Source organism: Sphaerodactylus townsendi, linkage group LG04 (assembly GCF_021028975.2).
Source record: "Sphaerodactylus townsendi isolate TG3544 linkage group LG04, MPM_Stown_v2.3, whole genome shotgun sequence".
Lineage (NCBI taxonomy): Eukaryota > Metazoa > Chordata > Lepidosauria > Squamata > Sphaerodactylidae > Sphaerodactylus > Sphaerodactylus townsendi.
The window spans coordinates 9,954,468-9,982,259 of NC_059428.1; the positions used below are offsets into that span (position 1 = coordinate 9,954,468).

Here is a 27,792-nt window from a genome sequence, read left to right on the forward strand (position 1 = left end):
AGACTTGGGCCCCTTCCGCACATGCAGAATTATGCACTTTCAATCCACTTTCAGTGTACTTTGCAGCTATGCGGAATAGCAAAATCCACTTGCAAACAATTGTGAAAGTGGATTGAAAGTGCATTATTCTGCATGTGCGGAAGGGGGGGGGGAGAGAGAGAGAGAGAGAGAGAGAGAGAGAAACTGTTAATTCCAGGAAACAGCAAAGACCTGTTAGATCACTGGCTCAAAACCGTGCTAAGCCACGCTCGCTCCTGACCTTCCTAGATTTTATCAGTACAGCACATTTTCAAGTTTTATCACTGAGACTGGAACGAATAAAAACAAGAACGAGATATAACACATTTGACGCAAGCACAGAGCGTCAGGTTCTCGAAATGTTGCGCTCTGTGGTTAACGCAGCTGCTAAGAAAGGCTTTCTTCGAACTCAGCCCAGCTCGAAAAATGGCCCCTTATCTTGATACAACCAGTCTGCCTGCCTGGACCCATGCCACGGTGACACCCAGACTACTGTAACGCACTAAACATTGGTCTCTCCCTCAAAAGCAATTCAGAAAGCTCCCGTCAGTGCGGAATGGCACAGCTCAGCTGTTGGAGAATAACCCAATGTGGATAGGCCGGACCAGCCAATCAGTTCCGCTTCGCCTAAGAGACTTTCTCTTTCAGAGCAGTAGCATTTGGGGTCATAGCAAAGAATTAACATAAGAAAAGAATAAAGAAACTATTAAGATTCATTATTAAGACCAGAAGCAGTGAAAAGAAGTCGCGATCAAGTTTCCGCAAAACTCGCGAACAGCCCGGGGCGCTTGTCTTCTCTTCGTTTGGACTGCGCTTCGTGTCGGATAACTAAATCGTGTTTAATGATTTCGTGGTAAAAGGACTATGGGTTTTTGAAAGCACTTTTGGGCTGCTATGTTGGTTTCGCAGCATTTACTATGGTTGTAACGGCACAGCACTGTATTATTGTGTTTTTTTAATCACTGGTGTTATCATGGTTTTGCATGTGTAGTGGGATCTGTATTGTTTGTAGTGCTGCAACACATCTGATCTCGTCAGATAGAATCATAGAGTTGGAAGAGGCCCCAAAGGCCATCAAGCCCAACCCCCTGCCATGAAGAAGAAGAAGAAGAAGAAGAAGAAGAAGAGGAGGAGGAGGAGGAGGAGGAGGAGGAGGAAGAGGAGGAGGAGGAGGAGGAGGTTTGCAGATTTATATCCTCTGCCTTCCTCTCCCTGCCAAGGGAGACTCAAAGGGGCTGACAATCTCCTTGCCCTTCCCCCCTCACAACAAACACCCTGTGAGGTAGGTGGGGCTGAGAGAGCTCCGAGAAGCTGCAACTAGCCCAAAGTCACCCAGCTGGCGTGTATGGGAGTGCACAGGCTAATCTGAATTCCCCAGATAAGCCTCCACAGCTCAGGCGGCAGAGCGGGGAATCAAACCTGGTTCCTCCAGATTAGAGTACACCTGCTCTTAACCACTACGCCACTGCTGCCCATGCAGAAACACACAGTCAAAGCACTCCTGTCAGATGGCCATCCAGCCTCTCTTTAAAAACCTCCAAAGAAAGAGACTCCACCACTCTCCACGGTAGTGAATTCCACCAACCCGTGGCCACTGATGCCAGTTCAGATAAGAATTTAGCAGTCTAAAAACTGGCATAAAGACACCTTCCCCGCAAGATTATTTTGCACTTGAAAAGGTGCGTGGACATGATCTCACGGTACAGGTGCATTGCGGCACAGTTTAAACTATTCGGTTATTGACTGAAATGGCGTTTGTCCCATGCCTGCCCAGACTGAGCAGTTTGGCTCTGAGGTTGAGTCCCTGGTGAGACAACTGTCGAACAGCCCTTGCTGTCAGGAAGTTCTTCCTAATGTTTAGGTGGGATCTCTTTTCCTGCACCTTGAACCCATGACTCCGTGTCCTGGTCTCTGAGGCAGCAGAAAACAAGCTTGCTCCCTCTTCAACATGGCATCCCTTCAAATATTTTGGAAAGTAAGATCTTGGAAAGTAAGCAGGGCTGGCCGTAGTTAGTACTTAAGAACATAAGAACATAAGAACAAGCCAGCTGGATCAGACCAGAGTCCATCTAGTCCAGCTCTCTGCTACTCGCAGTGGCCCACCAGGTGCCTTTGGGATCTCACATGCAGGAGGTGAAAGCAATGGCCTTCTGCGGCTGCTGCTCCTGAGCACCTGGTCTGCTAAGGCATTTGCAATCTGAGATCAAGGAGGATCAAGATTGGTAGCCATAGATCGACTTCTCCTCCATAAATCTGTCCAAGCCCCTTTTAAAGCTAGATGGGAGACTACCAAGGAAGTCCAGGGGCGCCTTGAAGAGAAAGGAACGGCAAACCACCTCTGTTAATCTTGTGCCTTGAAAACCCTACTGGGCCGCCATGACACTTTACACACAGAGAAGGAGCATGCACGTTACTTTCACTCTACGTTCACTTTACTCGCTGCCCGTGAATTAGCGGGCTCAATTTAAAGCATTGGCTATTATAGACAAAGCGCTTCATGGTCTTGGACCCCCATACCTGTGAGAATGTCTCCTCAGTGAACATTTCTCATCACAAAACCCGGAAACCCCACAATACCCCCATGTCTCCTCTCGTACACTCCATCACAACACGACTGGCTCCTGAGAAGGAGGGCCTCTTCTGCGGGTGCTGGGAATGACACTTGTAAAATGGTGACTTAACTCATCAAATGCCCTGTACACATTGGTGGTGGGATCCAAAAATTGTAGTAACAGGTTCCCATGGTGGTGGGATTCAAACCTTAGTGGCATAGCCAGCCGTAATGGGGCGCAATTTGAGACAGGAATTGCAATTCGATGAGGGGTGTGGCCGTGCATTCCGGGGGCAGGGCATTCCTGGGCAGGGCTGTGGCAAGGACGCAGCTGCTGCGCCGGTCCTTGGGGGGGGGGAAGCGGGATTGCCACGTAAAAGCAGAGGGCTGCCACCTGCTGCCGGTGCACCTCCTGCTAGACTGCTTCAAGTTCTGCGCGCTACTGCTGAGAGGAGGGGCGTAACTAAGGCAAAAATCACGTGGCAAAATCACCCATTAGTAACCCCCTCTCAGCACACACAAATAATTAGTAACCTACTCTCGGGAACCTGTGAGAACCTGCTGGATCCCACCTCTGCCCGTACATATGCCTTCTCTGTTGTGGCTCCATACTTGTGGACTGGAGGTTAGGAAGACTCTCGTTCCCCTGGCTTTCTGAAAAACTGGAGTATTCAAGAGGGCTTTTCTACACGGGCAATGGTGCAGTACTGCACAAGTTTGCAGTAAAGTCGGTTCCCGCTATGTGATTCTGCGTCATTTGATGTGTTATGTTGACACTTCTGTTTTGCCCAGTTTTGTTATTTAGATTTGTGGTTGGCTCTGCAGGCCTAATCCTATTTCACTGTTGACTGAATGTCCCATTCTTTTGAGTGTACTGATTCACTTTGTGCAACTTGCCTTGCGTCCCAGTGAAACAGGAGGACTGTGAATTTATTTCATTGTAAATAAAATTAAAAAAAAACTGTAAATAAGATAAATAAAAAACTGTACAGTTTATTGTAAATAAAATAACGGAGGACTGTAAATGATACAATCGACAATGGCTGCATTTGGGGGTGGAGTCATACGCCCCTGCTTTGTACCACGTATCCTACGGGGGTATGTCTGGAAAGCCCAAATTGTGCGGGATCTTCTGGATTTGAGATGAACCACAGAAACACCTTGGAACTATCTTAGATCACTCTCCCCAGCCATATGGGCTAGAGCACAGGTGTCAAACTCGCAGCCCTCCAGAGGTTTTGGACTACAGTTCCCATCATCCCCTGCCAATCAGCTGGTCCTGGTGAGGATCCAGTGGTAGGGGGCGTGAGAAAATGCCCGCGACAAGGTCGGGGAGCCCAGGAGAGTGGAGCTCAATCGCTGGGCCACCTGGGTCACCAAGTTCTGGAAAGACTGAGAAACCTCCGTTCCACCAGCCACCGGGGAGACTGGGGAACTTAAAACGGGAGCGGAGGGAGAAGGAGCCGGAGCCGGAACTGCTTGGTCAACACTTTGCTGACCTGGCGATCCTACAGCCTGAATTGCCCAATTTGGTGGTGGGGGGAGAGGCTGGGGTACCTGGGGCCAAACAATTGGGGAGGGGGAGTCCAGCATGTCCTTAGGAGGAGGAGCAAAATTCCCCAGATCCTGCTTGCGCTGGGAAGTAGACCTGGGTGCCTTACCTCTTTGAGTGCGTCCGGTGACTACGGACAGAACACCTAGGGGATGATGGGAACTGTAGTCCAAAACATCTGGAGGGCCACGAGTTTGACACCTATGGGCTAGATGCTCACAATTTTGAAAATACCCCTCAGGGTGTGTGTGTGTGTGTGTGTGTGTGTGTGTGTGTGTGTGTGTGTGTGTGTGTGTGTGTGTGTGTGTGTGTGTGTGTGTGTGTGTGTGAGAAACCAAAGTCCAAAGCTCAGAGTTTGCGGCATTCATGCAGAAATAAGCACTTCACCAGCCGGAGCTAAAGGACAGGCACAAATGTTGCGGGTGCTCCCGCCGCTGTGGCTGTGGTCTGGTGGTTTCAGCTCCTGACATTTTGCCTGCATCACACAGCCCAGAAACCCCACAACAGCCAGCTGATTCCAGCTGTGAAACCCTTCAACAATACATAAATGCAGACTCTTGTGTTTTATGTCTATGGGGAGAGGGGCGGGGGCTCTGCATCTGCCCTTTCCCATGAATGGTGATTCTTCCATTATAAGGCATGGAAAAAACTTCCGTGTTTGCCTAGGAGAGTTCCAGCAATTGTACAACATTAATGAATCCAGAACTCCATCTATCACCCATTGCCTTGAGTACTCTAACAGCAGACTATGGAATACCTAAACAATCGCAGTTTCTGTTTCATTGTCTGGGTAAGATACATATTTATCCCACTACAGCGGAGGTTAATCCCCGTGGCCGAGTTAATTCCCGTGGCCACGTGGCGGGAGTTTTGTGCCTCCCAGGTACACGTGGCCCAATTCTAATTGCAACTTTGGAGCATCGGTAGTAGCGTCATCCCCCGCCCCCCCCCCCCATTTTGGCAGTCAGAAATGGCTCTGGAGAGCTATCTGCTCTGCTGTGAAAATTAAGTGACTTAACGTTACATACATTTCCCACCGGCCGGTTTCCTACTGGCCAAGGCAGGCTGCAAAAACAAGGTGGAGAAGTTGGCAGAGGGCTGAATCCGCTGTAGTGGTTACAAGCAGAATCCAGTACAGGTGACTGGGAGGCATAGAACTCTGAGGAAATGTCTCATACAAAGTCCTTTTGGATACTGGCTGTCGTGGATCTTCTAGGCTGTCAGGACTACAAGTCCCAACGTGCACCAGTTCCCACAAGTGGCCGCCGAAGCGAGAAACCGCCGCGAATGGGAACCCAGGACGGGGGAAGGGACTGCAGCGATTGGGTGGCACAATGGTTCGAATCAGACTTAAATGCTGGAACTGAGGGGAGATCCTCAGTTCCAGAATCCTGTATCTAGGGCGACGCAATTCAATAAAGTTTTTCTGTTCAAGTTAGCAGTGGCGTAGGAGGTTAAGAGCTCGTGTCTCTAATCTGGAGGAACCGGGTTTGATTCCCAGCTCTGCCGCCTGCACTGTGAAGGCTTATCTGGGGAATTCAGATTAGCCTGTACACTCCCACACACGCCAGCTGGGTGACCTTGGGCTAGTCACAGCTTCTCAGAGCTCTCTCAGCCCCACCCACCTCACAGGGTGTTTGTTGTGAGGGGGGAAGGGCAAGGAGATTGTAAGCCCCTTTGAGTCTCCTGCAGGAGAGAAAGGGGGGATATAAATCCAAACTCTTCTTCTTTGTCTGAGCGTGTCCAGTCTTGCACAGGCTGAGCTGCGGCCTGGTAATTTTTGCTTGTAACCTTTCGCCCACATCTAAGGCTGGCCTCTTCAGAGGCATGTCACTGTAAGATGATTTTCTCTCTGTGGCAGCATGTGGAGTGATTGTATGGTGGTGGGTTATATTTTGGTTAGTTCCAGAGGCATAGTTCTTTTGGATAGTTTCAGAAGGCAGCCAGGTTGGTCCCCAGTAGAACTGGCAACTTTGAATCCAGAACTGCTTAGAAACCAAGAAGATTTTTGAGGTATGACCTTTCAAGACAGCATGGCGTAGTGGTTAAGAGCAGGTGCACTCTAATCTGGAGAACCGGGTTTGATTCCCCGCTCTGCCACTTGAGCTGTGGAGGCTTACCTGGTGAACTAGATTAGTTTGTGCACTCCGGCACATGCCAGCTGAGCGACCTTGGGCTAATCACAGTTCTTCGGAGCTTTCTCAACCCCACCCACCTCACAGGGTGTTTGTTGTGGGGAGGGGGGAGGAAGGGAAAGGAGATTGTAAACCCCTTTGAGTTTCCTTGCAGGAAAAAAGGGGGGATATAAAACCAAACTATTCCTCATCCTCCTCTTCTTTTTCTTCTTAATGGCCCCTCCCGGACACATGACACGACTCAGGGTTAGGCTAAAATTACGTCGGGCGGAGTTGTCACTCCTCCCAACCTTAAGGTCCCTCACTCCCATTCCTCCGCTTTACAGCAGCCGACTCTCGTGCTCTCCTGAAGCCGAAAGCTCAGAGGGCGGCTGACCACCTCCCTCAGCCAAGCGCTCGCGTTCGATTGGTTTCCTGAGTCCCCCACAAGGTTCATGCGCATGCCCCTGAAGCTTTTCAACGCCCGCCCACGAAGTCTCCCCCCTTCTGTGCATGGGCGAAATACTTAGCTGTGATTGGCTACATGGCAGAGTCGAGTGACGGAGATTCCGCACTCCATCGGCTTCAGCTCGAGCGCAACCTGAGTCCGCCAGTCAACTCAACTCCCCAGTAGAGTCGAGAAATTCAATGTGAGAGGGAGGTGGAGTCAAAGTCAGACATCTGAGGTCCGACAGCCTACGATCTGTAGCTGGACTTGGGTCGGACTCAAGTCAATCTAAGGTCGACTCCGACAATGCGGAAGGGGCCCAAGAGTCAAAGCTCTGATCATCAGCCAGCTTCTCATAAGGACCTTGTGTCCAGCGAATAGATCCATGTCCATCCAGACCTTGAAACGAAAGTTGTGTTATACCTCGTCTTCAAAGAGCTAATTGGCAAAGGATTTGTGATGCCCGTTGCTTCCTGTTTTTTAATCGATGGCTCATGCTATTCATGTTTACAGATTGCTTTTCATAGAAGGAGAAACCCCTCAATACTTTAGGCTTATTAAACGTGGGGTTTTTTTTTCCAAGGAGGGAATAAAGATCGCCCCCGAGGATTTCATAGCACAAGTTTGCATAAAGACAAGGTACTGTTGTGCTGGCGGGGCTTTGCAGAATGACAAAATAGCACAGTTCATTGGAGCCTATTGTTTCTTATTCCAACCCGACGTAATAGGTGTCATATTAAAATGGGATGTAATTACAGAGGAGCTGACTTAACTTAGCTGGATTCATTTTTCACGGCGACAGGTTAGAAACAGCGGCAGGATATCGAGGGGGGAAGGGGGGAGGAAACGGCAACAACTCCTCAATCTTTTAAAAATAAAAAAGGTTAATTTTAGCCTGTGCAGCAACGTCTCTAACGCTCCTCAGGTCCAGACAAAGAGGAAAATTAATGGTTCCAAATGTCCGCGCTGAGGCAGTGCTAAGAATACTCAGAGCCTTTTCAGATGATTAGAAAAGTTCTGTAAAGGTTACTGTTCTTAGACAAGGCCCAGCAGCAGCAGCAGCAGCAGCAGTGTGGTATTCCAACACTTGCCAACCTCTAGGAGCAGCAGTGGCGGAGGAGGTTAAGAGCTCGTGTATCTAATCTGGAGGAACCGGGTTTGATTCCCAGCTCTGTCGCTTGAGCTGTGGAGGCTTACCTGGGGAATTCAGATTAGCCTGTACACTCCCACACATGCCAGCTGGGTGACCTTGGGCTAGTCACAGCTTCTCGGCGCTCTCTCAGCCCCACCCACCTCACAGGGTGTTTGTTGTGAGGGGGGAAGGGCAAGGAGATTGTCAGCCGCTTTGAGTCTCCTGCAGGAGAGAAAGGGGGGATATAAATCCAAACTCCTCCTCCTCCTCCTCCTCCTCCTCCTCCTCTTCTTCTTCTTCTTCTTCTTCTTCTAGGTTGCGGATTTACTGGAGATTTGTGGATAGTCCCTATGGTAGTTGGGGTTTGGCGTAGCCAGGGATCTTGGTGGGGTATAATACCATAGAGTCCCCTCCCCAAAGCAGCCATTTTTCTCCAGGGGAACTTGTCAATGTCATCTGGAGATCAGTTGGAATTCTGAGAGATTTCCAGACCCTACCTGGAGATTGGCAATCCTAATTGGACCCCCAGGAACCCCACGGGGGTCATAGCAGTGGTACTGCGTGAGGGTCTGTGTGTGTGTGTGTGGGGGGAATCAACGAAATATACCCAGAGGCGTAGAGAGGGGAAATGGCACCCGGGGCAACACCTTCTCAGCCCCCCCTCACTTACATAAGAACATAAGAACAAGCCAGCTGGATCAGACCAGAGTCCATCTAGTCCAGCTCTCTGCTACTCGCAGTGGCCCACCAGGTGCCTTTGGGAGCTCACGTGCAGGATGTGAAAGCAGTGGCCTTCTGCTGCTGCTGCTCCTGAGCACCTGGTCTGCTAAGGCATTTGCAATCTCAGATCAAAGAGGATCAAGATTGGTAGCCATAAATCGATTTCTACCTTAGCCAGCAGGAGCCTGCCATGGCCTGCCCCTTGGCCCGGCCCCACCAGGCTGCTCTTTCAGCCAGTGGATCCTCCGCCGGCTAAAGGAGCAGCCTATTGGGGCGGGGCCGAGGGGTGCCTGGCGGCGGCCCAGCCAGACTGCTCCTTCGGCCTGCAGAGCCTCCACCAGCAGAAGAAACAGCCTGGTGGGGCGAGCCCAAGGGAAGGGTGTGGGGAGTGATACTCCGTCCCCCACATTACCAGCTGGCATGCGCCCGGGGACATGTGCCCCCGCATATCCCCATGAGCGCTCCGCCTCTGAATATACCACTTTCTTTTTCACAAGCAGTACCTATCTCAAACAGAAAGGGAGATTAGGAACTTCAAGATACTATCTGGGTAAATGTAGGCAAAATCCACTTGCAAACAGTTGTGAAAGTGGTTTGAAAATGCATTATTCTGTGTGTGCGGAAAGGGCCTCTGTGATACACCTCTGAAGATGCCCATCACAGATGCAGGCGAAACGTCAGGGACAAGATCTACCAGACCACGGCCACACAGCCCGGAAAGCCCACCACAACCATTTGAGTCCGGCCGTAAAAGCCTTCGACAATACTGTCTACCTAGACTGGTTTGCATCCAAGGCCTCCCACAGCAGAGAGATCTTTTTAAAGCTGCCTCAGGTTGCCATGCCATTACCTGTGCAGGCTGCTTTTAATACCGACAAAATGCAATTACATATATTAAAGGGATGGACAAATTGGCAATACTCCCAATAGAGCCTTCTTTTCCATCCCCCGTTCTGAATTAATTATCCACTCTCCCATTCGGTAGGTGACCGGTGCCGGGACTGCGACAGTAATTCTCCCTTTATTTATCTACCAGGGTAGAATTGGCTGTAATGACTGGGGGTGGGGGCGGGGGGGGTGTCTCTCTCTTTTGGGCTAGAGGCCAAGGCAATGTCTGCCTGACATACCAAACCCTATTAGAGGCTGCGGTAATGCGACTGCATGTTCAGAGTTACATATTTTATAGCTTCCATGCCTCACTGCTTTCCAGACACCGAGAAAAGCACTCTCGGATTCCAGGAAGAATAAAAAGTAGCCTGCTAATTATCAGGGAAATGGGGCGGGGCAAGAATTAAAACAGGGGTGCGAGTGGGTAGTTCTACATTACAAGGATATTATTAGAAAAATAGGCACCGGTTTCAAATAATGGATCAAATAGGCACCTGGTGGGCCACTGTGAGTAGCAGAGTGCTGGACTAGATGGACTCTGGTCTGATCCAGCAGTCTTGTTCTTATGTTCTTATACTGTTATCATTTCTGCAGGTGAAAGTGGTCGATGGCATGAAATGGGCATGTCCTGCCTGGTACGAGAACGTTTTGCGAGAGTAACGGTTTGCTATTGAAATGAAGGGATTCCTGAACATTTAAAAAAATACAGAATGGTTTCAAAGCGAGAAATCGTTTAGTGCAGATGAATGGATTTTTCTGTGAATTTTTAAAAATGTCCGTCTTTTAAAAAGCTGAGAGCAGCATACGTTCCCCCCCCGTTTTCTCCCGTAGGATACATAAGTGGACTACAGTCGCTCAGAAGATTCCATGGGTGAATGGACATTTGAATCCAGGTCTCTCCTGCTTTACTCACAACATGACACTGTAGTAGCTTCTCTTGCTCCAGGTTTTGTGTGCTATGGCACAGAGCCAACAGTTCCAGAAAGGACCTGGGAAAATGATAACCTCTTTGGTCTCAATGGTGGATTATAAGTTAAATCGGCAGAGGCCAATTTACTGGTGGTCCCTGGCCCCTCCATGATGCGGCTGGCCTCTACCCAGGACAGGGCTTTTATGGCCCTGGCCCCTGCCTGGTGGAATACTCTTCCATCAGAGGTGCGGGCCCTGCAGGATCTCGGTGAATTTCACAGGGCCTGTAAAATGGTATTGTTCCACTGGGCCTTGGGTGAGGCCGGCCACGGATTCCCCCTCCAGGATGCCCCTGTGTTGCGTGCTATTCTATCACTGGCACGCCCGATATAACATCGATTTAGCACTGCTGTCCCCTCCCGGCCTTGGAATCGAGCGCCACACTTTTTGCAATATTGTTGTACGTTATCGTACTATATTAATGCTGCTGTGTTTTTATAGAATCTGTGAATTGTTTTTGACTTTATTTATTGTGTGTAATGTTGTTCCTGGCCTGTTGTTTTTATCCTGTTGTACAATGCCCAGAGCCCTTTGGGGGTGGGCGGTTTAAAATCAAATAAACAAACAAACAAATAATTAAAATATATGTCAATTCAGAAAACTCCAGGGGGTATTCATGCCTACGGTGAATATCCAAAAAAAGTTGCCTCCATGACAGTACAACGACAGGGTTGGAATCGCCCAGCATTCTGTGAATTGCTTCACGGCAGCTGTTTTGTGGGAAGTTTCGTCTTATATGGTGCCCATCCAATGGTGGCATCCAGTACCCACTTGAAAGTGCCCACAAACTCAGCATGTTTGGGGACTCCAGATCTCCAGGAGGAAGAGAATGACATTAAGACAGTCTGCCAACACCAGAGATGTACAGTAAATATTAACGATAATATCAAATTTGGGAACTCACAGCCTGGGATTGAATAGCCCCCTGTTTGAATCTCCCCTTTTCAATCTTGTTTCTTCCATGCACAAATCAAATCCATGAGTGTTTACTGTGGACCTATTTACTCTTTCCTCCCACTGAACTTTAACTGTATGCATTCTTCACTGTTATTTGTGCATCAATAAATCAACAATGCACGTAAATTATACGGCTCAATGGCATAAAAACGGGGGAAAAGAAACAAACAAATCAGTATTAGCAATGAAAGAGGTTGGACTGAAGCAGTTCAAAATGACAGCATGCATTTAAAAAGGGAATTGAAAAAGAGATATCAGGCTGTCTCTAATAATTACCAATGATGTTAGCATAGGCAACGCATGGGATAAAAAATGATATATGCAACATGGTTGCGCCATAGCTGTCATGGAATACTTAATTAAACATACGGTACACGTTTCTGTTGCCAAACAGTGAAGAGAGGTAACAAAGATCCGGTGAACACATAGCTAGATAGCTTTTGTAGACTAGGACTAGTAGAATGTCCATCTCGGGGAAATACTGATATTTGCCCTGACCAAGCACAATATAAACTGTGATTAGACTTAGCAATTCGGCACGGCCGAATTGCCCAAACAGCCAAATCTGACCCGATTCGGCTTGTATTCAGGCTGAATTCAAGCTACCCAAATACGAACTGAATCCAAATCCATTTGAATGCCCAAATCCGAATCACGATTCGGGCATTCAAATGGACTCGTGGGGGGGGGGTGTTAAAGGGGGCCTCATGGGCTTCCTTTAAACAACGTTGAAAGTGTTGTTGCTTGTCTACATTTGGCGTAGATTCGAAGGGATTTGAAGGTTTATTATTATTATTGTTGTTGTTGTTGTTGTTATTTATTAGGCTTGATAAACCACCCAACCCCCGAAGGGCTCTGGGCGGTGTACAATGAGACATAAAACAGATACAATATAAGGTCTCATAAATACAATATAGCGATAAAACATTAAAATTCATTAAAATACATTATAGCAGCAATTCCAAAAATTACAGATAAAAATACATGCACAGATGCATGCATAGATGGCGCCCAACCCAAAGGCCAGGAGGGCCAGCATTGCCCAAAGATGGATGGAATCAGCAATCAGGCAATGCTGAAGATGGCAAAACTGTCGTGGGGGCTTCAGAGGGGGCAGGTAGTCTGCGGCTGGCATCCCCAAAGGCCCGGTGGAATAACTCGGTCTTACAGGCCCTGTGGAACTTGCCAAGGTCCTGCAGGGCCCGGGCAGCAGATGGTAAAGCATTCCACCAGGACGGGGCCAGGGCTGTAAAGGCCCTGGCCCGGGTAGAGGCCAGCCGCATCGACAAGGGGCAGGGGACTACCAGCAAATTGGCCTCCGCCGAACGCAGAGGCCTATTCGGGACATATGGGGTTAGACGGTCTCACAGGTATGAAGGCCCCAAGCCGCTAAGGGCCTTAAAGGTTAACACCAACACGTTGAAGACAATCCGGAATTCCACTGGGAGCCAGTGCAGACGGATAAGCACAGGGTAATATGATCTCTAAAAGAACCACCTGTCAGGTGATTGCGTTGGGAAAAGATCTGGACAGCAGCAGCAGAAGCACATGAGTTATGGAGAAGAGGATCATTTAGGAATAGCTCTCTCGACCCTTGCAAATAATGTATTCAAAAACCAACTTCAACCTACCCTCAAAGATCCCCCTCCAAACCGAGCACCCCACACACTCGCATGAACGATTTAGTCATAATTTAAAGCATGCAGCATTTTGAACCCATTTGCATTCACAATGGTTGTAGGCATTCCTTATGCTTTAGGTAGCCAGCCAGACACTGACTGAATTTATGTGACAACCCATGGGGACACCTCATTGGGGAACCCTGCAGAGCCCTTCGGGGATGGGCGGTATAAAAGTCCAATAAAATAAATAATAAATAAATAGATCTACAGAACAGGTATAGACGAAAAAAAGTTGCAAAACAGTAAACTGATCTGTTGGGGTTTTTTTTAGTTGTTCAGTTTTTGAGTTGTTGAGGTTTGTTTTTCGGGAAGCAAGCAGCACTGATTACTTTTGTCTCTTTCCAGCATCCTTAACAAATCAGTGCCTGGTTGTATTACACAAGTGTCTGAATGACAGAAATGCCCCTCCCGCTCCCTCCCCGCAGATAATGTGGCAAGACACAGTAATGCTGATTGATGAAGGTAAGGAAAGGCCAGCAAATTATCATTTCTCAGGAATTACGTGTACATATTCTCAAAATTCTTGCTCGGCCTGATCCCTTTCTCGTACTTTCTAATGTCGGTCATTTATCACACATGTCAGAGGGCTGGCTGGAGCAGACGCGTCCTGCGAATGGTGGCTCCTTTGGTTTTGCAACCTTTAAGGTACAGTTCTTGGGACACGCAGGCAAAAAACCCAGCAAGGCTCTGGCAGCTGGCCCAAATATGCCAATTGATGCTGCCTGGAAGCTTGGCTCCATCTTTTTCCCAACTCCCCAAGGGCTGAGATTTTACTCAGTTCTCCTCTGTTTATAACAGAGGTGTAGCTGGGCCAAACTGTACCCGGTGCGGACTCTCCGTTTTCTGCCACCCCTCAGGCCCACTCCTGTGCATGAAGCCTGCTGGGTTGGACTCAGAGGTGGGATCCAGCAGGTTCTCACAGGTTTGCGAGAGTAGGTTACTAATTATTTGTGTGTGCCGAGGGGGTTACTAATTGGTGATTTTGCCATGTGATTTTTGCCTTAGTTACGCCCCTCCTCTCAGCAGTAGCGCACAGAAATTGAAGAAGTCTAGCAGGAGGTGCACCGGCGTGCATGGCAGCCTGCACCTCGCGCATCTCTCGCGGTCGCTTTCCCGCCTAAGCGATCCAGTGCGCAGCTGCTGCCCAGGAATGCGTTCCCTGCCCCTTTGAGAATGTTCCGCGGCCACTCGCCCGTCGTGCCCCGCCCAGCCCCATTTGTGCTACGCCAGAGTTTGAATCCCACCACCATGGAAACCTGTTACTAAAATTTTTGGATCCCACCCCTGGTTGGACTAGTCACGGTTCTCTCTGAACTGACTCAGCCCCACCTACATTGCAAGGTGTCCGTTGTGGGTGAGGAAGGGAAGGCAACTGTAAACCGGTTTGTGGCTCCTTACAAGAGAAAAGTGAGGTACAAAAACCAGCTCTTCTCTTCAACTCTTTGTCTTCTTCTCTTTCCCAGTGTGTTCTTTTAAAATTATCCTCTTCTTCCTCGTACCTGGGCTCCTCTTGTGTGTGTGTGACTCTGCCTCCTGTCACAGCTGTTTTCTAGTTGCACCCACCACCCTGCGTCATAGACATCTACGCAACGGGTACCTCCAGGCTTGACTATTATAACTCGTTGTATGCTGGCCTGCCTTTGACTGTGATACAGAAATTAAAACTCGTGCAATACGCGGCAGCCAGACTCCTTACAGGGACATCCAGCTGGGACCGGATCACCCCAGTCCTGTACCATCTTCATTGACTGCCCATCAAGTTCCGGGTCATGTTCAAGGTGCTGGCTTTGACCTTTAAGTCTATAAGCAGCCCAGAGGGAAGGCGAGAAGGGACTGCCAGCTGCCGGCTCCAAGCTGGCAGCTGAGAGAGGGGCGGGGCTTGGGGGAGCCAGCAGCCAGGAGGGGCGAGGCTTGGTTTCCATGGCCTTCCCATGTCGATGACGGAGGGGCTAGGGGTGCCAGAAGACAAGGCAGCAGGACTTCCTGCTGTTTTGCCATCTTCCTGGTCACGTGGGGGCACACGTAAAATCGCCCCCCAAATCAGTGGTGCCCAGGGACAGAGGGTATCCCCTGTCACTAGGCAAATACGCCACTGCTCTGAAGAAAAGCAATGGCAAATCCACCTCTCCTTCTCACTTGCCGTGAAAGCGCTTTGCTCAAGTGGCCATAAGGCCGTGGTGGCGAACCTTTGGCACTCCAGATGTTATGGACTACAATTCCCATCAGCCCCTGCCATCATGGCCAATTGGCCATGCTGGCAGGGGCTGGTGGGAATTGTAGTCCATAACATCTGGAGTGCCAAAGGTTTGCCACCACTGCCATAAGGTGACTGAGACTTGATTGTACATACATACTTATGTAATTTTGTTGTAAGAGACTAGAATTCACTGCTCTAACACACAGTAATGGCCACAATCAACAATTTTAGCTGGATTTATTTAGGAGAAAAAAGTATGAGACAAGTTTAAGGAGGAGAGGTGAAGCAGTTTGGATTGATACCCTGCTTTTTGTAACTGGAAGGAGTCTGAAAGCGGCTTACAAATTATTTCCCTTCCTCTCCCCACAACAGACACCTTGTGAAGCAGGTGGGGCTGAGAGAGTTCTGAGAAAACTGTGACTGGCCCAAGGTCACCAGCAGGTTTTATGTGAAGGAGTAGGGATTCGAACCCCGTTCTCCAGATTAGAGTCCCCAGTTCTTAACCATTACCCCATGCTGGCTCAGTGGCAGTGTGCCTCTTGATGCTGAGCACAACCCATAGGAAGACGCCATAAATTTCTAGTCCCATTTTCCAGTTTGCAGGAATGCCTGCTATTAGAATGGGAAAGATGGACTCGAATCAGTGAGAAAAATCTTTATTTTCTGATGTCAAAAAGGCCCAAGTGAGCTTCAGATAGTTGTCCCCTTTCCAGAGCCCTGTCAACTCAAACCGAGATTTTTCTGAGGTAAAAGAAACAACTTCTCTTCTTGCCAACCAGCTCGGAGACTGGAAAGTTAAGTCTACGAAAGGGGTTTTCCACACGTACATTTTGCGGCCTGCTTGTGTGACGGGCCTCAGGCCTCCAGACATATTGTTCTAAACAACAATTAGCCTCTGGGAGGTTCAACGTTTGAGGTATTTTTGGCTAGAAGCAGGAAACTGCTTTATGTCTGGTATATTAGAGTTTCTGGTTTTACAGCTGGAAGAGACAAACCCCCGAGGATGACTCTGATTTTCTCTGCATGTATTAATCGAAGGACAACGTGAGCATTAACACACACACACACACACACACACACACACACACACACACACACACACACACACACAATATGGGGTGGATAGAGGATAGCTGTTTAGAGCAGGGGTCTTCAAACTATGGCCCTCCAGATGTTCATGGACTACAATTCCCATCAGCCCCTGCCAGCATGGCCAAGTGGCAGGGCTGATGGGAATTGTAGTCCATGAACATCTGGAGGGCCATAGTTTGAAGACCCCTGGTTTAGAGGATGCGGAGAGGTGGCCTTCTCAAGGATATTCTCGGCTTCTTTCCCAAGTTTTCGCCATCGATGCCGTTCGGTCTATTTTTTTTTTCACCTGTCACTAAGATTGGTGAGGGTGGGGTATTAGGGGCAGCTCACTGCCCCTGAGCAAACGGCAGCTCTAGGCCAACACAACAGAGTCAAACACAAGACCTAATACGTATCCAAGGAGACGTAATAACCAATTGTTTCCTCTTGCCCGCTCTGAATTGATTGTCCATTAACATAAACACAATGTCTTGGCCTTGACGCCCTACTAGAGTCAAGCTTACGCACATGTTAAGTGAACCAAATGCATATTCTTCCTCCTTTAGAAGAAGAAGAGCTGGATTTATATCCCCCCTTTCTCTCCTTTAAGGAGACTCAAAGGGGCTTACGATCCCCTTCCCCCCCCCCCAACAAACACCCTGTGAGGTAGGTGGGGTTGAGAGAGCTCCAAAGGACTGTGACTAGTGCAAGGTCACCCAGCTGGCATGTGTTGGAGTGCACAAGATAATCTGGTTAATCAGATAAACTTCCACAGCTCAAGGGGCAGAGCAGGGAATCAAACCCGGTGCTCCAGATTAGAGTCCACCTGCTCTTAACCACTACATCACGCTGGCTCTACTAGCACCTTCTCCTTCCTCCATCCAAACTCACAAACAGAAGTCCCACCTTCCCTAGTTGTCCTCCAATCATTTTTAGAAAGTGGAAATGGCCTGGTGGGGTTTTGTACAGCCAGGCTTCTGATTAGCCACTGGAGATCCGATTGGTTGAGCTGATCTTTCTTAAAGCATTGCTTAGCAGCTAGCTCAGGGATTCTTAACTGGGGCCACCGGGCCTCTTGGGGGACTAATGGACAAATTGTAATGAATAGGCAGAACTTTCGGGTACATTCCGGCAGAGGCGTATGGGGGGAAATGGTGTCCAGAGACAGCCATTTTCCGGGCACCCTTCCCGCTATGCCTGGGGGTGGGGCTCAGGGGCAGGGCCCCAGAGTCCCGCCCCCAGGCCAGCAGTCCCCAGGCCAGCAGTCCCTTCATTGGCTCCTTTGCTTTTATAAGCATGGGGGTGGGGCTTAGGGCTGGACCATGCTCCCGAGGGGTGGAGCCCCACCCCATGCTTATAAAAGCAAAGAGTCAAGGTCGGAGCCTTCTGCTCTCCCCAGAGGGGAGGGCTGAAGGGACTGCCAGCTGCTGGCTGGGAGCCGGGAGCCAGGCTAGGCTTGGGGGGGCAGTGTCCTCAGGCTTCCTTGGCCCCACCCACATCAATTTTGACATGGGCAGGGCCAAGGGTGCCCAAAGACGATGAGGCAGTAGGACTTCCTGCTGCCTTGTTGTCTTCCTGGTCACGTGAGGGCCGATTTTGCACCCCCATGTGACCAGATTAGTGGTGCCTGAGGACAGAGGGTACCCCCTGTCCCTAGGAAGATACGCCTCTGCATTCCAGATTTCGGGCAATTCCTTTCCCCCACTTGGAATGGCTTTTGAAATCCAGCAGGGTTGTTGTTTTTCATTGGCATACAACAAACGTCAAAGCAGCTAGGATCACCAGATGAACACACCTTGTTTGAACTCCCTTGACTGCATTTGAGGTGATATCCTGGCTGTTCTGATCATTTTAATGACTGATTTGGGTGAAGCATGGAATTGCTTGCAGTTATCTCCATTTCTGTGCCTGTACAGTCAAGTGCATCCTTTAAATGCCCAATGCTGGCCAGACTGCGTTGTCTGCTTTTTGCACCTGTGCAATCATTGGTAACTCTTTGGGAAGTGACTGCAAGAACTGATTGCAAACTTAGGTAGCTTCATGGGCAGACACAAAGGCACAGCGAGACATCCAATAGTAAGTCACAACTAAAAAAATCCAACCAATTAAATAAATCTGCTATGTGCCCTTTACAAAATTGAAGGAAGTAACACCAATAGAATTACACTTGAAAGCATTCATAATGATGCAAATGGACAGATTCAAAATTCATTTGGACATAACCAGAGGGTGCACCAAATGATGGGAGTGCAGGACATGGATCACAGTGGCAGGTATTTGAACCTAACTAGTTGTTTAGCGGTCACTATCTATCCTCACTACATTCTCTGGCCCCTTCTGCACATGCAAAATAATGCGTTTTCAAACCACTTTCACAACTGTTTGCAAGTGGATTTTGCCATTCCGCACAGCTTCAAATAGCACTGAAAGCAGTTTGAAAGTGCATCATTCTGCATGTGCGGAATGAGCCTCTGTCTTATCAGTCTGGCCAGATATCTCAGGCCTTACAGCCCACGGAGGAGAAAGCAATGGCCTCAGCCAATCAATTAGGGGTCAGTACACAGCATCAATGTTGACGGCTCCTTATAATCAACTCAAAATAAATGCACCCAGGTCCCCTGTTGCGTAACACTTGAAAGTGACACCTTTTTAACAGCATCGAGCCTAGGGATGTGTTCAATTGTACACTTGCCCACTGATTTAATGGACAGACATTCGGCCCATTGATTTAATGGGTAGACGTTCGGCACAAAACTTTGGAAAATTTGAGTCTAAGAAGACACATTGCTTTGGGCCATAAAGGCTTCATATCTAAGTGCCAAAACACACAAACCGCTCAAAGCCCCCCCAATTCAACCCTCCCCATCCCAATATTTGCTCTCTACTGTTATAGCTTACATGGTAATAAGAGCCAGGCAATGCCATAATGTGAAACAGGAACAGAAATAGCTCTGCTTACATTATCCTGGAATCCAAGAACATTCTACACATAATGGAGAGTGCCCCGTCTTTTAAAAGGGCAGCAACTCAAACCACACCGACTCGAGTTTCCAAGTCTGGGGCAGCAACTTTCTTTCGAAAGAACTCTGGGTAACACTGGAGTGCTTGTAATGAAGGTGGGAGAAACATAACTGCAGCCCTCCCCCCACCCCGACAAACCTGCATGTGAACGAAGCCTAAAATTATGTAAACCTTTTCTTGACCCTGAAGCGAAACTCAATTATGCCAGTCAATGAATCTTTTGTAGAGATTCCCGGATCAAACAAAATTACCTAGGAAAATGACAAACTGTGGATGATGGTGAGAAATCTTCAGGTTACTGAGTCCGGGGGAACAAAGGACATACACAGGCCAAATTGTGTGTGTGTGTTTGTGTGTGTGTGTGAGGGGGGGGAAGGGGCAGATTTTCTTTGGGGCATATAGGAGATCAAAAACAAAGATAACTCCTTGTGCATGCATTAGTTATGCTTATGGTGCCCCAATGTTTCTTTTTCAAAAAACCATAAGAGTGATGCTATGCTACCCGACACATCGAGGATGAATTATTCTATTTTGGTGCTTAGCGATAAACTAGCATTCCAACAGAGGCCTGAGCCAGCAACGAATCATGCCTACCTTTGGATGCCAAAGATATGTCTGCATCACAGGATTTATTCCTGGGAGAAAGAAAGTAGCCCTGAACCTTCCCCACCCCCCCAACCTTACTCCTCTTTGGAGACCACAGTCGACCCAGCTGGATCAAACCAGTGGTCCATCAGGTCCAACATACCATTTCACACGGTGACGCACTAGTTGCCCTGGAGAGACAATAAAGTTAGAAGCAATATATGAGAAACTGGGGAAGACGAAAGATGCAGATCTGTGACTTCAGAGAACTGTATTGTCACAAAGGAGAAGAGTTCAGATGTATACCCCACCTTTCTGTGACTTCAGAGCAGCAGATCTGTGAGTCCAGAGCAGCAGTGGCATAGGAGGTTAAGAGCTCGTGTATCTAATCTGGAGGAACCAGGTTTGATTCCCAGCTCTGCTGCCTGAGCTGTGGAGGCTTATCTGGGGAATTCAGATTAGCCTGTACGCTCCTACACACGCTGGGTGACCTTGGGCTAATCACAGCTTCTCGAAGCTCTCTCAGCCCCACCCACCTCACAGGGTGTTTGTTGTGAGGGGGGAAGGGCAAGGAGATTGTAAGCCCCTTTGAGTCCCTGCAGGACAGAAAGGGGGGATATAAATCCAAACTCTTCTTCTTCCTCTTCTTTCTCTCCTGTAAGGAGACTCAAGGTGGCTTACAAGCTCCTTTTCCCTTTCCCTCCCCATAACAGACACCTTGTAAGGTAGGTGGGGCTGAGAGAGTTCTGAGAGAACTGTGACTAGCCCAAGGTCACCCAGCAGGAATGTAGGAGTACGGAAATGAATCCGGTTCACCAGATAAGCCTCTGCCACTCAGGTGGAGGAGTGGGGAATCAAACCCGGTTCTCCAGATTAGAATCCACCTGCTCTTAACCACGACACTATGCCGGCTCTATATAAAGGATTATGTTTGGCCTACAAACTAACCTGCTGGAGAACAATCTAGGGGGGCAGCACAAAAGATGTGCAAGGTAGTAAACAGCAATAACGTGGAAGATTTGGGACAGAAAGCTAAACATTTACGGGTGGTGCAGAGAATGCAGCTTGTGGAGTTGAGACGTAGATAGAAGATTCCAAAAGAGCGAGTGGAGTCTGAAGGCAAACTATTTAGTGTTTGTTGTGGCTGGCTGAGGGTTGCAAGTCTGGGTGTGGGAGCCCCTGATCCCAGCTTCCGAAAAATTAAAAGAAAAAAACCCGGGCAGCAAGACATGTGGTTCTCTGTCAATTCTGGTAAAAACCTGGAAGTGAGACAGGGCTGCTCTAGGATCCACCAGAAACTCTACTGTAAGACCGCAGAGTTTCTGGCAGTTCCTAGAGTTAGCCTATGCATGGGGTGGACAATGTTGACAGAGAGAAATTTTTCTCTCTTTCTCACAATACTAGAACCAGGGGACATTCATTGAAAATGCTGGGGGGAAGAATTAGGACTAATAAAAGGAAACACTTCTTCACGCAACGTGTGATTGGTGTTTGGAATATGCTGCCACTGGAGGTGGTGATGGCCACTAACCTGGATAGCTTTAAAAAGGGCTTGGGCAGATTTATGGAGAAGTCGATCTGTGGCTCCCAATCTTGATCCTCCTTGATCTGAGATTGCAAATGCCTTAGCAGACCAGGTGCTCAGGAGCAGCAGCAGCAGAAGGCCATTGCTTTCACCTCCTGCACGTGAGCTCCCAAAGGCACCTGGTGGGCCACTGCGAGTAGCAGAGTGCTGGACTAGATGGACTCTGGTCTGATCCAGCAGACTCGTTCTTATGTTCTTATGTCGCTTCCTAGTTTTTACCGGAAGTGAGGTGATACTACAGTCTACATCATGCCCCCATTTTCCCACCCCATAAAACTCTTCCACCTAAGGCTGCCAGAGAGGACAGCAGTAGTTCCACACACCCTACATATTGTCACTTTGGGGAGTGGAAGCTCTGAAGGAGGGTTTCAGCCCATGAGAACCACCAGCCCCATTTGGACAAATTCTCTGAACCGAGGCTGTTCCAACCTTCACCTGCTCCTGCTTTCCGCTTGACATAATGAGGCCATTCCTCTATTTTTCCACTATTATTATTATTATTTCTGTCCCAGACAGTTTTCTCCTTGGACCGTCTTGGTCCTTCAAGCTTGACAGTAACAGCTGCTGGAACGGCCTGTGGATGCCTGAAGCTGGCCTCCTGGCTCCTTTTTTGCCCTCGCCGAACAGGTTTTGTGTGGCCAACATCTGTCCCAGATGTGCTGACTCCAGCTCTCCCTTGACTGCTATTTTGTTCTATTTAGACCAGACTGTCCCAAATAAATCACCGCTATCTGGCAAAGGTGAACTCGGGAGACGTTTCGCCCAGAAGCATCTGTGTTAGGAAACGCAGCCAAAGTCACTTTACAAGGAGGTTAATTTATTACTGACACAGACTTTGGGGTCTTCCAGCGCTTTAGTCTGTGAAAATGGAGACGAAAAAGGTGTCTTGCAAATCCCTTTTCGTTTTTATCCCTTGCCGAATGCGATCGCTTGGGAAGCGATTATGATACCCCATAGTCCCCAGATACTTGTGGGATGCCATCCGACAACAGGAGGGGCAGTTTTCAAGAAAAAAAAGGATACTCTTGGCTTTCATTTTGCTCCCACACACATGGCCACTACCTTACAGGGAATAAAGAGGGGTGGACGACTGTAAAACACGAATATAGCTAATAAGTGCGCCAGGAAGGGAGCTGTCAGATTCCAAATCAACCTTACCTTTAAAAAAAAAAAGATTATTTTTCATCGCACCTCTGAAATTAATTGCAGAGAACAGAGCCAATGGCCTGGGCTTACATTATTGCAAATTTTTCTCACCGCAATGACACACTACTGAAATCCAATTATGAGCAAAACTAATTACCTTACTCGCGGTCTTCTTTCTCTTAAAGCAAATGACGAACGAGTCTGGTCTCTGACGTATCTTATCCTACACGCCGCAATATCGAATGTATTGCTATTGGATTTGGGATATTTTTTTTTTGGTTGAGAGATATTTTGTGTCTTCTTTAAGCCTGTGATTTTCCACCTTTGCCGAAGTAGATGCTGAACCAGTTCCTTTTCCATAGAATCATAGAGTTGGAAGAGACCTCAAAGGTCAACAAGTCCAACCCCTTGCAATGCAGGAACACACAATCAAAGCATTCCTGTCAGGTGGCCATCCAGCCTGTCTTTAAAAACATCCAAGGAGACTCCACCACACTCCTTGTTAAAAGTAAATTAATGGCTCCAGCAAGCCTGTTATGCATTCTTTTTTAAAAAAAATCTACACTCTAAAGAGTTGGTCAGCAAAGTAGGATAATGTGATTAGCGAGTTAATGGTGGATCCAAAAAAGTTGGGGTAACAGGTCTCCCCGGTGGTGGGATTCAAACTGTGGCTTAGCACCAATGGGGCTGGGCCGGGCATTCCGGGGACGGGACACTCCTGGGCGGGGCTGCGGCTAGGACGGTCCTTGGGCGGGAAACGAATGCACGCAGGCGCAGGCTGCCATGCACGCCGGTGCACCTCCTGCTAGACTACTTCAAGTTCTGTGCGTTACTGCTGAGAGGAGGGGCGTAACTAAGGCAAAAATCACGTGGCAAAATCACCAATTCATAACCCCCTCTCGGCACACACAAATAATTAGTAACCTACTCTCGGGAACCTGTGAGAACCTGCTGGATCCCACCTCCGCGTATTAGCAATTGTTCACCACCAGGGCAGCTACATCTAACACAGGGGTTGGGAACCCGCGGCTCTTCCGCCACTGTTCTGCGGCTCCATGAGCGGAGCCGCCGGCCCCCTCTTCGCCCGCCCTGCAGGAAGCAGGGCGGGCACATCTCTAGCCCGCGGCCAGCGAGGCCGCGCCGTGGGCTCTGGCTCCTGCCTGCCCCGCTGCTTAGCCATGGGGCCGGGCACTCCGGGCGCAAGGCGGGCCCGGCCACCGGGCCCCGCCCGCCCTGCAGGAAGCAGGGGCGGGCACATCTCTAGCCTCAAGCGGCCGGCGTAGGCCGCACTGCATGCGGCTCTGGCTTCCCTGCCCGCCCTCCGCTGCTTCGGCGGTGGTGGGTGCTTAGCCTCTCCCGGCAGCCACGGGCAGGCCGAGCAGCCGGGGCCCTCATTGCTTCCCGCCTCTGCAGGAAGCAGGGCGGGCACATCTCTAGCCTGCGGGGGGGGGTGTGAGCGGGTGGGGGGAGGGAGGGCGAGCGAGCGAGCGAGCAAGTCGGCAGGGGAGCGGATGGGGGTTGAGCGAGTGGGTGGGGGTGGGGGGTTGAGCCAAATGGCTCTTTGAGGGGAAAAGGTTCCCGACCCCTGATCTAACATGAAATAGTTTCAAACATACGATAGTATCATTGCACAGTGGCTTACTTTGCATGGTGGTTCTTTGGACAAAAAGATAAAAAATATTCTGGCAAATTTGAAATAGAAGACGACGACTTTGGATTTATACCCTGCCTATCTGTAAGGAGACTCAAAGCAGCTTACAAACTCCTTCCCTTCCTCTCCCCACGGCAGGCTCCTTGTGAGGTTGGTAGGGCTGAGAGTTCAGAGGGAACCGTGACTGTCCCAAGATCACCCAGCAGGCTTCCTGTGGACGAGTGAGGAAATCAATCCAGTTCACCAGATCAGAGTCTGCCGTTTATGTGGAGGAGTGGGGAATCAAACCCGGTTTTCCAGATCCACTGGCTCTTCACCAGTACATTACTACCTCATGTTGGCTCCTATTGTAAATGCCCTTACAAAAAGACAGAAGCTGCAGGGATTACATCCTCAGAGGCATGGCTAGGCCAGAGTGCGCCCGGTGTATAAAGGTATACCAACACAGGTACCCTCTGAGACACGCTCCAAACGTGTCTTACGAGAATATTTATTTATTTACTGACTTCACATAGTGCCCACCATACTCTCTAAGACCCCAGGCAGGTTGCAAAATAACCAACAGTGTATTAATTGTGCGGGCCTTTCCGGATGTATTTATTTTAGGTTTTTATGCCCTGCATGATCACAGTGGCTTGCAGCATCCAAAAATTAAAACGGATTCTTCTTGACTTTTCTGACATTTCCTACGTGCCACCAGTTTGTACTTCCTGTATATCCATTTTGATTTTGTGATTGTAGACTGCGCTGTTCTATTCACTCCAACCTATACAATGACTCTGATAGCAACTGCGAGAACGTAGTTAAAATTAGCCACCCATTCACAAAGATCTAACCTTCTATCTGCCTGGGAACATGGAACATCACGCTTCCATTCACAAATAAATTGTCATACTGCCGTACCCCCTTCCCCCATGTTCCTTTTGCACCAAGTAGTCAATATGCCAGAGTATTTACAAAATTTAAAGTGCACCAGCAAACTGCCTTTTTTAAAAAAATCTAAAATCCACACCTTGATTTTTAGCTCCCAAAATGACTTCGCAAGGCAGCTGACATTACTAAAACAGAAAATGAATGATATGTTACCAAAAAAAAAAAATAATGATCAGGGAAAAGCAGTAACAGAGGACCCAGGCAACAGAAAACTATTCAAGTAAACTGGTTCTGGAGGGTTTTCCGGGCTGTGTGGCCGTGGTCTGGTGGATTTTGTTCCCAATGTTTCACGTGCATTTGTGGCTGGCATCTTCAGAGGTGTATCTCAGAGAAAAGTCTGTTTCTCACTGTGTCTCAGTGAGAAGGGAAAGTTTAGTGTGGTATATTGTCCATGTCCCAGGGTGGGGAACCAATCATTAAGTGGGTGGAACTTTGCTATGCAAAGGTGTGGTTGAGTGCATTGTATTGTGGCAAAGATGCCAGCCACAGATGCAGGTGAAACGTTAGGAACAAGATCCACCTGACCATGGCCACGCAGCCCGGAAAACCCACCACGACCAGTTCGATCTAGAGTGATTTTTTTTTAAAGGCCCATCCTTGAGACCTAACATTGCCCAATAAGACCTTGGAATGTCCTCCAGTGAGCAGAACATTGCATAGAGCTAACACCCTGACACATTTCCAATCATCGCCTGCTAAAGAAATGCACAAGACGACGGCATTCGGGTGGGCAAATTAAAATGCAATTATTTACAGCGCTGGTTAATGATGAGCAGGTTCGCGTGCACGGACGTTCCTGACAGCAAAGCCCTGCTCAAGCTCCGGCTCTCCCCAATGAAAACCGAATATTACCGTTGCATTTCGACCGGTGATTAAATAAACTTTCAAGGCAAAAAAAAAAGAAGAGTATATTGCAGCCTTAATGACTTTGCTTTAATAAGACCTAAACTTTTAATTAACCTGCCAAGACAAATTACAGCCAATAGTTCTCAGGTAACCGCTGCAGACAGCTGAGACTCAGCGCGGAGGCCTCTTTGGGGAGGAGGATTAATGGCGAGCTCAGAAATGAGCCGTCGTTTTGCCGCGGAGGAGAAAAAAAAATATTAGACCATTAAATAATCATTGTGGTTAGAAGAAAGCTCAAGTGTTAATTTTTATGGGAGGGCCTGTGAATTACAACAAGATGGGCGAAGGGATATGAAACATGGTTGGCTCGGTTCAGGAAAACACGATCACGGTACAAGGGGCCACCCTGGGCGATTTTAACGGGGGTCCCCCGGTACTTGTTGGGCTTAAAAAGACTGACTTGAAATAATGCTGTTCTCAGCTTTCAGCCAAACGAAAATTGTTGCAACACACTTGGCTTGGTCGCCGGCCAAGATGTTTCTCGATCAAATCACACCTCAGCCACAAACACCTAGGATGGCCACAGAAAAAGTAGACCAGAGGTGTCCGACTCTGGCGCTTCAGATGGTCATGGACTACAATTCCCATCAGCCCCTGAGGCATGGCCAGGGGCTGGTGGGAATTGTAGTCCATGAACATCTGAAGCGCCAGAGTTGGACACCCCTGATTTAGACCCCCCCCCCCCCCCACCCCCCCCCCCCCCCACCCCCCCCCCCCCCCACCCCCCCCCCCCCCCACCCCCCCCCCCCCCCACCCCCCCCCCCCCCCACCCCCCCCCCCCCCCACCCCCCCCCCCCCCCACCCCCCCCCCCCCCCACCCCCCCCCCCCCCCACCCCCCCCCCCCCCCACCCCCCCCCCCCCCCACCCCCCCCCCCCCCCACCCCCCCCCCCCCCCACCCCCCCCCCCCCCCACCCCCCCCCCCCCCCACCCCCCCCCCCCCCCACCCCCCCCCCCCCCCACCCCCCCCCCCCCCCACCCCCCCCCCCCCCCACCCCCCCCCCCCCCCACCCCCCCCCCCCCCCACCCCCCCCCCCCCCCACCCCCCCCCCCCCCCACCCCCCCCCCCCCCCACCCCCCCCCCCCCCCACCCCCCCCCCCCCCCACCCCCCCCCCCCCCCACCCCCCCCCCCCCCCACCCCCCCCCCCCCCCACCCCCCCCCCCCCCCACCCCCCCCCCCCCCCACCCCCCCCCCCCCCCACCCCCCCCCCCCCCCACCCCCCCCCCCCCCCACCCCCCCCCCCCCCCACCCCCCCCCCCCCCCACCCCCCCCCCCCCCCACCCCCCCCCCCCCCCACCCCCCCCCCCCCCCACCCCCCCCCCCCCCCACCCCCCCCCCCCCCCACCCCCCCCCCCCCCCACCCCCCCCCCCCCCCACCCCCCCCCCCCCCCACCCCCCCCCCCCCCCACCCCCCCCCCCCCCCACCCCCCCCCCCCCCCACCCCCCCCCCCCCCCACCCCCCCCCCCCCCCACCCCCCCCCCCCCCCACCCCCCCCCCCCCCCACCCCCCCCCCCCCCCACCCCCCCCCCCCCCCACCCCCCCCCCCCCCCACCCCCCCCCCCCCCCACCCCCCCCCCCCCCCACCCCCCCCCCCCCCCACCCCCCCCCCCCCCCACCCCCCCCCCCCCCCACCCCCCCCCCCCCCCACCCCCCCCCCCCCCCAC

General features: G+C 50.3%; 1 protein-coding gene across 1 annotated transcript in view; it reads right to left on the reverse strand.

The window, feature by feature from the left end:
* Positions 1-11,093: 11,093 nt before the first annotated feature.
* Positions 11,094-27,792, reverse strand: part of LOC125431251 (teneurin-4-like) — a 92,133-nt gene continuing 75,434 nt past the window's right edge. Inside the window, exon 6 of the mRNA XM_048494011.1 lies at positions 11,094-11,205. Within this exon, the coding sequence (XP_048349968.1) occupies positions 11,094-11,205 (112 nt within the window). The remainder of the gene's footprint in view (positions 11,206-27,792) is intronic.